The sequence below is a fragment of the Lampetra planeri genome, unplaced genomic scaffold (assembly GCF_965212315.1).
Source record: "Lampetra planeri unplaced genomic scaffold, kcLamPlan1.2.h2 scaffold_358, whole genome shotgun sequence".
Lineage (NCBI taxonomy): Eukaryota > Metazoa > Chordata > Hyperoartia > Petromyzontiformes > Petromyzontidae > Lampetra > Lampetra planeri.
The window spans coordinates 31,510-44,386 of NW_027615181.1; the positions used below are offsets into that span (position 1 = coordinate 31,510).

At 58.7% G+C, this 12,877-nt stretch overlaps 1 protein-coding gene across 1 annotated transcript in view; it reads left to right on the forward strand.

Annotated features, from left to right (window-relative positions):
- The window catches only part of LOC144740949 (neurofibromin-like), a gene marked incomplete at its 3' end in the record, with an annotated part of 55,325 nt that overhangs the window by 20,002 nt on the left and 22,446 nt on the right, over positions 1 to 12,877 (forward strand). The window contains exons 3-6 of the mRNA XM_078623640.1: positions 4,939 to 5,034; positions 6,080 to 6,182; positions 6,475 to 6,562; positions 11,584 to 11,690. Coding sequence (XP_078479766.1) covers positions 4,939 to 5,034; positions 6,080 to 6,182; positions 6,475 to 6,562; positions 11,584 to 11,690 — 394 coding nt within the window. The remainder of the gene's footprint in view (positions 1 to 4,938; positions 5,035 to 6,079; positions 6,183 to 6,474; positions 6,563 to 11,583; positions 11,691 to 12,877) is intronic.

A 12,877-nucleotide genomic window follows, 5' to 3' on the forward strand; every position in this document is an offset into this window, starting at 1 on the left:
ACACGCTCACTCACCTACTCACTCACACGCTCGCTCACACACTCACTCACACGCTCGCTCACACACTCACTCACACGCTCGCTCACACACTCACTCACACGCTCGCTCACTCACACACTCACTCACACTCTCACTCACTCACACGCTCGCTCACTCACACACTCACTCACACGCTCACCTACTCGCTCACTCACACGCTCGCTCACACGCTCACTCACACGCTCACCTACTCGCTCGCTCACACGCTCACTCACACGCTCGCTCACACGCTCGCTCACTCACACACTCACTCACACGCTCACCTACTCGCTCACTCACACGCTCGCTCACACGCTCACTCACACGCTCGCTCACACGCTCACTCACTCACACGCTCACTCACTCACACACTCACTCACTCACACGCTCACTCACACGCTCGCTCACTCACACACTCACTCACACTCTCACTCACTCACACGCTCGCTCACTCACACACTCACTCACACGCTCACCTACTCGCTCACTCACACTCTCACTCACTCACCCGCTCGCTCACACACTCACTCACACGCTCGCTCACTCACACACTCACTCACTCACACGCTCACCTACTCGCTCACTCACACGCTCGCTCACACGCTCACTCACACGCTCGCTCACACGCTCGCTCACCTCACACACTCACTCACTCACACGCTCACCTACTCGCTCACTCACACGCTCGCTCACACGCTCACTCACACGCTCGCTCACACGCTCGCTCACTCACATACTCACACGCTCGCTCACTCACACGTTCACTCACACGCTCACTCACACACTCACTCACTCACCTACTCGCTCACTCACACGCTCACTCACTCACTCACATGCTCACTCACTCACACACTCACACGCCCGCTCACCCACACGCTCACACGCTCGCTCACTCACTCACACACTCACACGCTCACTCACATGCTCACTCACACGCTCAAACACTCACTCACCTACTCACTCACACGCTCACTCACCTACTCACTCACACGCTCGCTCACACACTCACTCACACGCTCGCTCACACACTCACTCACACGCTCGCTCACACACTCACTCACACGCTCGCTCACACGCTCACTCACTCACACGCTCACCCATTCACTCACACACTCACTCACGCTCTCACTCACTCACTCACACACTCACACGCTCACTCACCCACTCACTCACACACTCACACACTCACACACCCACTCACTCACTCACACACTCAATCACACACTTACACACCCACTCACTCACTCGAACACTCACTCACTCACACACTCACTCACTCACACACTCGCTCACCCACTCACTCACTCACACACACACCCACTCACACACTCACACACACACCCACTCACACACTCACACACACACCCACTCACACACTCACACACACACACACTCACTCACACGAGCGTATGGTGAGCGTTTGGTGAGCGTGTGGTGAGTGATGGTAGTGAGCGTGTGGTGAGTGACGGTGGTGAGCGTGTGGTGAGTGACGGTGGTGAGTGTGTGGTGAGTGACGGTGGTGAGTGTGTGGTGAGTGATGGTGGTGAGCGTGTGGTGAGTGACGGTGGTGAGCGTGTGGTGAGTGATGGTGGTGAGTGTGTGGTGAGTGACGGTGGTGAGCGTGTGGTGAGTGACGTGGTGAGCGTGTGGTGAGTGACGGTGGTGAGCGTGTGGTGAGTGAAGGTGGTGAGCGTGTGGTGAGTGACGGTGGTGAGTGTGTGGTGGGTGACGGTGGTGAGCGTGTGGTGAGTGACGGTGGTGAGTGTGTGGTGAGTGACGGTGGTGAGCGTGTGGTGAGTGACGGTGGTGAGTGTGTGGTGAGTGACGGTGGTGAGTGTGTGGTGAGTGACGGTGGTGAGCGTGTGGTGAGTGACGGTGGTGAGCGTGTGGTGAGTGAAGGTGGTGAGCGTGTGGTGAGTGACGGTGGTGAGTGTGTGGTGGGTGACGGTGGTGAGCGTGTGGTGAGTGACGGTGGTGAGCGTGTGGTGAGTGACGGTGGTGAGCGTGTGGTGAGTGACGGTGGTGAGCGTGTGGTGAGTGACGGTGGTGAGCGTGTGGTGAGTGACGGTGGTGAGTGTATGGTGAGTGACGGTGGTGAGCGTGTGGTGAGTGACGGTGGTGAGCGTGTGGTGAGTGACGGTGGTGAGTGTGTGGTGAGTGACGGTGGTGAGTGTGTGGTGAGTGATGGTGGTGAGCGTGTGGTGAGTGACGGTGGTGAGTGTGTGGTGAGTGACGGTGGTGAGCGTGTGGTGAGTGACGTGGTGAGCGTGTGGTGAGTGATGGTGGTGAGTGTGTGGTGAGTGACGGTGGTGAGTGTGTGGTGAGTGATGGTGGTGAGTGTGTGGTGAGTGATGGTGGTGAGCGTGTGGTGAGTGACGGTGGTGAGTGTGTGGTGAGTGACGGTGGTGAGCGTGTGGTGAGCGTGTGGTGAGTGACGGTGGTGAGCGTGGTGTGAGTGACGGTGGTGAGTGTGTGGTGAGTGATGGTGGTGAGCGTGTGGTGAGTGACGGTGGTGAGTGTGTGGTGAGTGATGGTGGTGAGTGTGTGGTGAGTGATGGTGGTGAGCGTGTGGTGAGTGATGGTGGTGAGTGTGTGGTGAGTGACGGTGGTGAGTGTGTGGTGAGTGATGGTGGTGAGTGTGTGGTGAGTGATGGTGGTGAGTGTGTGGTGAGTGACGGTGGTGAGTGTGTGGTGAGTGACGGTGGTGAGTGTGTGGTGAGTGATGGTGGTGAGCGTGTGGTGAGTGACGGTGGTGAGTGTGTGGTGAGTGACGGTGGTGAGTGTGTGGTGAGTGATGGTGGTGAGTGTGTGGTGAGTGACGGTGGTAAGTGTGTGGTGAGTGACGGTGGTGAGCGTGTGGTGAGTGATGGTGGTGAGTGTGTGGTGGGTGACGGTGGTGAGCGTGTGGTGAGTGACGGTGGTGAGCGTGTGGTGAGTGATGGTGGTGAGTGTGTGGTGAGTGACGGTGGTGAGCGTGTGGTGAGTGACGGTGGTGAGCGTGTGGTGAGTGACGGTGGTGAGTGTGTGGTGAGTGACGGTGGTGAGCGTGTGGTGAGTGACGGTGGTGAGTGTGTGGTGAGTGACGGTGGTGAGTGTGTGGTGAGTGACGTGGTGAGTGTGTGGTGAGTGACGGTGGTGAGTGTGTGGTGAGTGATGGTGGTGAGTGTGTGGTGAGTGACGGTGGTGAGTGTGTGGTGAGTGACGTGGTGAGTGTGTGGTGGGTGACGGTGGTGAGTGTGTGGTGAGTGACGGTGGTAAGTGTGTGGTGAGTGACGGTGGTGAGCGTGTGGTGAGTGATGGTGGTGAGTGTGTGGTGGGTGACGGTGGTGAGTGTGTGGTGAGTGACGGTGGTGAGCGTGTGGTGAGTGACGGTGGTGAGCGTGTGGTGAGTGACGGTGGTGAGCGTGTGGTGAGTGACGTGGTGAGTGTGTGGTGAGTGACGTGGTGAGTGTGTGGTGAGTGACGTGGTGAGCGTGTGGTGAGTGACGGTGGTGAGCGTGTGGTGAGTGACGTGGTGAGCGTGTGGTGAGTGACGGTGGTGAGCGTGTGGTGAGTGACGTGGTGAGTGTGTGGTGAGTGACGGTGGTGAGCGTGTGGTGAGTGACGGTGGTGAGTGTGTGGTGAGTGACGGTGGTGAGCGTGTGGTGAGTGACGTGGTGAGTGTGTGGGTGAGTGACGGTGGTGAGCGTGTGGTGAGTGACGGTGGTGAGCGTGTGGTGAGTGACGGTGGTGAGTGTGTGGTGAGTGACGGTGGTGAGCGTGTGGTGAGTGACGGTGGTGAGTGTGTGGTGAGCGTGTGGTGAGTGACGGTGGTGAGCGTGTGGTGAGTGACGGTGGTGAGTGTGTGGTGAGCGTGTGGTGAGTGACGGTGGTGAGTGTGTGGTGAGTGACGGTGGTGAGTGTGTGGTGAGTGACGGTGGTGAGCGTGTGGTGGGTGACGGTGGTGAGTGTGTGGTGAGTGACGGTGGTGAGTGTGTGGTGAGTGACGGTGGTGAGTGTGTGGTGAGTGTGTGGTGAGTGACGGTGGTGAGTGTGTGGTGAGTGACGGTGGTGAGTGTGTGGTGAGTGTGTGGTGAGTGACGGTGGTGAGTGTGTGGTGAGTGACGGTGGTGAGTGTGTGGTGAGTGACGGTGGTGAGCGTGTGGTGGGTGACGGTGGTGAGCGTGTGGTGAGTGACGGTGGTGAGTGTGTGGTGAGTGACGGTGGTGAGCGTGGTGTGAGTGACGGTGGTGAGCGTGTGGTGAGTGACGGTGGTGAGCGTGTGGTGAGCGTGTGGTGAGTGACGGTGGTGAGTGTGTGGTGAGTGACGGTGGTGAGCGTGTGGTGAGTGACGGTGGTGAGTGTGTGGTGAGTGACGGTGGTGAGTGTGTGGTGAGTGACGTGGTGAGCGTGTGGTGAGTGACGGTGGTGAGCGTGTGGTGAGTGACGGTGGTGAGTGTGTGGTGAGTGACGGTGGTGAGTGTGTGGTGAGTGACGGTGGTGAGTGTGTGGTGAGCGTGTGGTGAGCGTGTGGTGAGTGACGGTGGTGAGCGTGTGGTGAGTGACGGTGGTGAGTGTGTGGTGAGCGTGTGGTGAGTGACGGTGGTGAGTGTGTGGTGAGTGACGGTGGTGAGTGTGTGGTGAGCGTGTGGTGAGTGACGGTGGTGAGCGTGTGGTGAGTGACGGTGGTGAGTGTGTGGTGAGCGTGTGGTGAGTGACGGTGGTGAGTGTGTGGTGAGTGATGGTGGTGAGCGTGTGGTGAGTGATGGTGGTGAGCGTGGTGTGGTGAGCGTGTGGTGAGTGACGGTGGTGAGCGTGTGGTGAGTGACGGTGGTGAGTGTGTGGTGAGTGACGGTGGTGAGCGTGTGGTGAGTGATGGTGGTGAGCGTGGTGTGGTGAGCGTGTGGTGAGTGACGGTGGTGAGCGTGGTGTGGTGAGCAGGGCAAACGTTACGTCAACGCAAGCGCGGAGATGGAGCGGAATCTGCACCTCTCCCAGCTCATCATTCTGGACACTCTGGAAAAGTGCCTGGCAGGGGTGAGTGGCACGCTCAACCCAGCTCACGCTCACCCACTCACGCTCACCCACTCACCCGCTCGCGCTCACCCATTCACGCTCACCCACTCACCCGCTCACGCTCACCCACTCACGCTCAACCCAGCTCACGCTCACCCACTCACGCTCGATCGCCCACGCTCACCCACTCACGCTCACCCACTCCGTGTGTCCGTCCTGTCCGCGTGTTGGTGTGTCCGCGTGTACATGTGTCTGTCCGTGTGTCCGTCCGTGTGTCGGTCTGTGTGTCGGTCCGTGTGTCGGTGTGTCCGTGTGTCGGTGTGTCCGTGTGTCCGTGTGTCGGTCCGTGTGTCCGTGTGTGTCCGTGTGTCCGTGTGTGTCTGTCCGTGTGTCGGTCCGTGTGTCGGTGTGTCCGTGTGTCGGTCCGTGTGTCGGTCCGTGTGTCGGTCCGTGTGTCGGTCCGTGTGTCGGTCCGTGTCGGTCCATGTGTCGGTCCGTGTGTCGGTCTGTCCGTGTGTCCGTGTGTCGGTCCGTGTGTCGGTCCGTGTGTCGGTCCGTGTGTCGGTCCGTGTCGGTCCGTGTGTCGGTCTGTCCGTGTGTCCGTGTGTCGGTCCGTGTGTCGGTCCGTGTGTCGGTCCGTGTGTCGGTCCGTGTGTCGGTCCGTGTGTCGGTCCGTGTGTCGGTCCGTGTGTCGGTCCGTGTGTCGGTCTGTCCGTGTGTCCGTGTGTCGGTCCGTGTGTCGGTCCGTGTGTCGGTCCGTGTGTCGGTCCGTGTGTCGGTCCGTGTGTCGGTCTGTCCGTGTGTCTGTGTGTCGGTCCGTGTCGGTCCGTGTGTCGGTCCGTGTGTCGGTCTGTCTGTGTGTCCGTGTGTCGGTCCGTGTGTCGGTCCGTGTGTCGGTCCGTGTGTCGGTCCGTGTCGGTCCGTGTGTCGGTCTGTCCGTGTGTCCGTGTGTCGGTCCGTGTGTCGGTCCGTGTGTCGGTCCGTGTGTCGGTCCGTGTGTCGGTGTGTCCGTGTGTCCGCGTGTACATTTGTCCGTGCGTCCGCCCGCGTGTCGGCGCGTGAGCAGCAGCCCAAGGACACGTCTCGCCTGGACGAGTCGATGCTGGTCAAGCAGCTGCTGCCCGAGATCTGCCTCTTCATCCACCAGCCGCGCGACGGCTCCGGGGGCGGCTCCGGGGGCGGCTCCGGCAGCTCCGGCGGCTCCGGGGGCGGCTCCGGCAGTTCCGGCGGCTCCGGGGGCGGCTCCGGTAGTTCCGGCACGACCGGCGCCGCGGCAGGAGTCGGCGGGGGAGGGGGCGGAGGGAGCGGAGGGGGCGGTGGAGGGGGAGTGGGCGGAGGTTGCGGCGGTGGCGGTGGCGGCGGCGGCGGCTGCGGAGGCGGGTGGTGGCGGTGGTGGCGGTGGTGGCGGCGGTGGTGGCGGTGGTGGCGGTGGTGGCGGTGTCATCTCGGGGCCGGCTCTAGCCGCCCAGCTGCGTTCTTCCGCCTCCAAGGTGCTCTTCTGCCTGTCGTGCAACAACTTCAACGCCGTCTTCAACCGCACGGCCACCAGGTGATGGGCTGGTGGGCGGGGCACGCGGGGGTGGGGCACGTGGGGGGGGGGGGTGGGGCACGTGGGGGGGGGGTGGGGCACGTGGGGGGGGGTGGGACACGCTGGGCTCTGCGTTATTCTGTGTGTGTGCGTCGCACCGTGCGTGTGTGAGTGTGTATGTGTGAGTGTGAGTTTGTGTGTGAGTGTGAGTGTGTCTGTGTGTGTGTGGTTGAGTGTGTGTGAGTGTGTCTGTGTGTGTGGGTGAGTGTGTGTGTGGGTGAGTGTGTCTGTGCGTGTCTGTGTGTGTATGTGTGAGTGTGAGTTTGTGTGTGAGTGTGAGTGTGTCTGTGTGTGTGTGGTTGAGTGTGTGTGAGTGTGTCTGTTAGTGTGTGAGTGTGTGTGTGAGTGTGTCTGTGTGTGTGCGTCGCACCGTGCGTGTGTGAGTGTGTGTGTGTGGGTGAGTGTGTGTGTGTGAGTGTGTCTGTGTGTGTGAGTTTGTGTGTGAGTGTGTCTGTGTGTGTGAGTGTGTCTGTGTGTGCGTGTCTGTGTGTGTGCGTCGCACCGTGCGTGTGTGTGTGGGTGAGTGTGTGTGTGAGTGTGTGTGAGTGTCTGTGTGTGTGTGTCTGGCAAACACAACTCCCTGCCTCCTCGTGGTGCCGGACGGCAACGCTGTGGTGGGCAGTGCCGTGGCCTTTCCCTCATGGCGTTTGTGACCACCACAGCGGCCAAATGGGGTGCCAGGGGCTGGTAACCCCTCCACCTTCAATGAATTACCACGAAACCACGAATGAAAATTGTAATTACTAAGCTTGTGCCGGAGGCCCCGGGGGGACAGGCGTCCATGACGTCTCCTGCCCAAACCCCATTTGGCGGAGCCAGGAGATTGAATCTTCACCCTCGGGGCTCCTCCAGAAACAACGAAAATCGTCTACGGATGGCCACGTGGAATGTTTGAACGCTCACTGCGGAGGAGGAGAGGCTGCCACTCCTCTGTCGGGAGCTGGACCGGTACCGCCTGGATCTCTGTGGCATTCAGGAGGTCCGGTGGACCGGCTCTGACTTCTGTCACCATGAGGGGTGGACAGTCCTCTACTCGGGGCAGGAGACTGCCAAACAACAGGGTGTGGCTCTTCTTCTGAACAAAAGAATGAAGGGGGCGTGGGAGCGTGGCGGTGAGGTGTGGGAAGCTGTAAGCCCCAGGCTACTTTGGGATCGCCATCCCATCAACCGGAGGCGAGGAGTGGTGGTCGTGGTTACTTATGCCCCCACCGAAGACGAACATCTGTGGAGGGATGCAGGCAAGGCCGATGAGTCAGATGGCTTCTATGACCTCCTGTCACAGATGCTGGCTAAAGTGGCCACTCGGGATAGAGTCATCTTGTTGGGCGACTTCAATGCCCGAGTTGGTCATGATGTTGGCACCTGGTCTGGAGTGATTGGAAGGCATGGGCCAGATCAGCTCAATAACAAGGGCAGGAGGCTGCTAGATTTTTGTGCAGCCCATGGGCTTGTAATTACCAACACGCTCTTCCGGCATCGGCGCATCCACACAACATCACGGATGCATGCCGGGTCCAAGCAAGAACATCTGCTGGACTACGTAGTGACGGACCAGCGGATGCGAGCCCATGTCCTTGACACCAGGACCTACCGTGGAGCTGATCTGCCCTCTGACCATCGACTAGTCATCTGTAAGATGCGCCTGGTGGGTGTACACCCAGGACCCCATTTCAAACCTAAAGTGGCCTGGTCTCAGCTAGCTGATGAAAGTTGCAAGCGAGAATTTCATCGTCGCTTGCGGCCAGAGTTGGCATCGTCTCCCACTCCTGATGTCGAGGGGAAATGGGCGAGGTTTAGGACTGTGGCTCATGCAGCTGCAATGGCTGCTTTGGGTACGCGGTCCAGACCTCCCCAGAGACCCTGGCTGACAGAGGAGGTGTTCAAGCTGGCTCAGAAAAAGCGACAGGCCCACTCTCATCGTCGACAGCATCCCACGTCAGAGAATGAGGAGGCTTACCGCAGCCTTCGCTCGGAGGTTCGGAGAGCCGTGAGGCGCTGCAAGGATGGGTGGTGGTCGCGGGTTGCTGAGGAGATGGAGTCTGCCTCAGTGGCCCGCGATCACAAATCACCATTTAACTCCATCAACAAAGTCACCTGCAGCGCCACATCTATTACCATCATTAGAGGAAAAAACGGTGATCCAATCTCCGACCCCCAGGAACAGGTTTGCAGATTTGCTGAGCATTTTTGTGAGGTCCTGGGGGAGGGGAAATCTCTCAGCCAGGAAAACATCGTGGCACAAAGTGGGGATGACCCTGCTGAGGCTGCGGTGTCTCAGATATTGGAAGAGGTCACCCCCTGTGAGTGGCTGGCTGAGGTGCCATCTGTTGAGGAAGTACTGACCAGGAAAGGCACCGGCTGAAATGCTGAGGGAGGGTGGCGTTTGTGCACAGACTGCCCTACATGATCTTAATTTTAGAACTTTCGTGACTGCAGGAATTATTATTTGGTTCTTTCGGTTAAGTCACGTCTAAAGATAAAATAATAAATTAAATTAAATAATAGAATCTAACCAGAAAACTATAGTTTTCTGGTTAGATTTTATGTCGCTATTTCATTATACCTGATGATGATTGCTTGTGTTGCAATCGAAACGTCGTATTCTATTATTTAATTAAATTTATTATTTTATCTTTAGACGTGACTTCACCGAAAGAACCAAATAATATGCCCTACATGACATCATAACAACAGTCTGGACCACTGGACGGGTTCCGCAGGACTGGAAGGATGCCCTGGTGGTCCCCCTCTTCAAGAAGGGGGACCGCACAGACTGTAACAACTACAGGGTGTGTGTGTGTCACACCGTGTGTGTGTGTCACACCGTGTGTGTGTGTGTGTGTCACACCGTGTGTGTGTGCGTGTGTCACACCGTGTGTGTGTGTGTGCGTGTGTCACACCGTGTGTGTGCGTGTGTCACACCGTGTGTGTGTGTGTGCGTGTGTCACACCGTGTGTGTGTGTGTGTCACACCGTGTGTGTGTGTGTGTGTCACACCGTGTGTGTGTGTGTGTGTGTGCGTGTGTCACACCGTGTGTGTGTGTCACACCGTGTGTGTGTGTGTGTGTGTCACACCGTGTGTGTGTGTGTCACACCGTGTGTGTGTGTGTGCGTGTGTCACACCGTGTGTGTGTGTGTCACACCGTGTGTGTGTGTGTGTGTCACACCGTGTGTGCGTGTGTCACACCGTGTGTGTGTGTGTCACACCGTGTGTGTGTGTGTCACACCGTGTGTGTGTGTGTGTGTGCGTGTGTCACACCGTGTGTGTGTGTGTGTCACACCGCTTGTGTGTGTGTGTGTCACACCGTGTGTGTGTGTGTCACACCGTGTGTGCGTGTGTCACACTGTGTGTGTGTGCGTGTGTCACACCGTGTGTGTGTGTGTGTGTGTGTCACACCGTGTGTGTGTGTCACACCGTGTGTGTGTGTGTGCGTGTGTCACACCGTGTGCGTGTGTCACACCGTGTGTGTGTGTCACACCGTGCGTGTGTGTGTGTGTCACACCGTGTGTGTGTGTGTGCGTGTGTCACACCGTGCGTGTGTGTGCGTGTGTCACACCGTGTATGTGTGTCACACCGTGTGTGTGTGTGCGTGTCACACCGTGTGTGTGTGTGTCACACCGTGTGTGTGTGTGTGTGTGCGTGTGTCACACCGGGTGTGTGTGTGTCACACCGTGTGTGTGTGTGTGTCACACCGTGTGTGTGTGTGTGTGTGTCACACCGTGTGTGTGTGTGTCACACCGTGTGTGCGTGTGTCACACTGTGTGTGTGTGCGTGTGTCACACCGTGTGTGTGTGTGTGTGTCACACCGTGTGTGTGTGTGTGTGTGTGTGTGTGTCACACCGTGTGTGTGTGTGTGCGTGTGTCACACCGTGTGCGTGTGTCACACCGTGTGTGTGTGTCACACCGTGCGTGTGTGTGTGTGTCACACCGTGTGTGTGTGTGTGCGTGTGTCACACCGTGCGTGTGTGTGCGTGTGTCACACCGTGTATGTGTGTCACACCGTGTGTGTGTGTGCGTGTCACACCGTGTGTGTGTGTGTCACACCGTGTGTGTGTGTGTGTGTGCGTGTGTCACACCGTGCGTGTGTGTGCGTGTGTCACACCGTGTATGTGTGTCACACCGTGTGTGTGTGTGTCACACCGTGTGTGCGTGTGTCACACTGTGTGTGTGTGCGTGTGTCACACCGTGTGTGTGTGTGTCACACCGTGTGTGTGTGTGTGCGTGTGTCACACCGTGTGCGTGTGTCACACCGTGTGTGTGTGTCACACCATGCGTGTGTGTGTGTGTCACACCGTGTGTGTGTGTGTGCGTGTGTCACACCGTGCGTGTGTGTGTGTGTGTCACACCGTGTGTGTGTGTCACACCGTGTGTGTGTGTGTGTCACACCGTGTGTGTGTGTGTGTGTCACACTGTGTGCGTGTGTCACACCGTGTGTGTGTGTGTCACACCGTGTGTGCGTGTGTCACACCGTGCGTGTGTGTGTGCGTGTGTCACACCGTGCGTGTGTGCGTGTGTGTGTCACACCGTGTGTGTGTGCGTGTGTGTGTCACACCGTGCGTGTGTGCGTGTGTGTGTCACACCGTGTGTGTGTGTGTGCGTGTGTCACACCGTGCGTGTGTGCGTGTGTGTGTCACACCGTGCGTGTGTGTGTGTGTGTGTCACACCGTGCGTGTGTGCGTGTGTGTGTCACACCGTGTGTGCGTGTGTGTGTCACACCGTGTGTGTGTGTGTGCGTGTGTCACACCGTGTGTGTGTGTGTGTGTGTGCGTGTGCGTGTGTGTGTGTGTGTGTCACACCGTGTGTGTGTGTGTGTGTGTCACACCGTGTGTGTGTGTGTGCGTGTGTCACACCGTGTGTGTGTGTGCGTGTGTGTGTGTGTGTCACACCGTGTGTGTGTGTGTGTGTGTGTGTCACACCGTGTGTGTGTGTGTGTGTGTGTCACACCGTGTGTGCGTGTGTGTGTGTGTGTGTGCGTGAGGCAGGCTGCAGGAGCTCACCAACTGCACAGACGACGCAGCCGACGTGAACGACATTGAACTCATCCAGCACATCAACGTCAACTGCACTCGCCTCAAGAGGCTGCTGCACGGTGCAGCGCACACGCACGCAGCGCACACACACGCAGCACACACACGCAGCACACACACACGCAGCACACACGCAGCACACACGCAGCACACACGCACGCAGCACATTAACGTCAACTGCACTCGCCTCAAGAGGCTGCTGTACGGTGCAGCGCACACGCACGCAGCACACACACACACAGCACACACACGCAGCACACACACACGCAGCACACACACACGCAGCACACACGCAGCACACACGCAGCACACACGCACGCAGCACATTAACGTCAACTGCACTCGCCTCAAGAGGCTGCTGCACGGTGCAGCGCACACGCACCCAGCGCACACGCACGCAGCACACACACGCAGCACACACACACGCAGCACACACGCACGCAGCACACACACACGCAGCACACACACACGCAGCACACACACGCAGCACACACACACGCAGCACACACGCAGCACACACACACGCAGCACACACGCAGCACACACACACAGCACACACACACGCAGCACACACGCAGCACACACACACGCAGCACACACACGCAGCACACACACACACGCAGCACACACACACGCAGCACATCAACGTCAACTGCACTCGCCTCAAGAGGCTGCTGCACGGTGCAGCGCACACGCACGTAGCACACACACGCAGCACACACACACGCAGCACACACACGCAGCACACACACTCGCAGCACACACACACGCAGCACACACACGCAGCACACACACACGCAGCACACACGCAGCACACACACACGCAGCACACACGCAGCACACACACACAGCACACACACACGCAGCACACACGCAGCACACACACACGCAGCACACACACGCAGCACACACACACGCAGCACACACACACGCAGCACATCAACGTCAACTGCACTCGCCTCAAGAGGCTGCTGCACGGTGCAGCGCACACGCACGTAGCACACACACGCAGCACACACACACGCAGCACACACACACGCAGCACACACACACGCAGCACACACACGCAGCACACACGCAGCACACACACACGCAGCACACACGCAGCACACACACACGCAGCACACACACGCAGCACACACACACACGCAGCACACACGCAGCACACACACACGCAGCACACACACGCAGCACACACACACACACGCAGCACACACACGCAGCACACACGCAGCACACACACACGCAG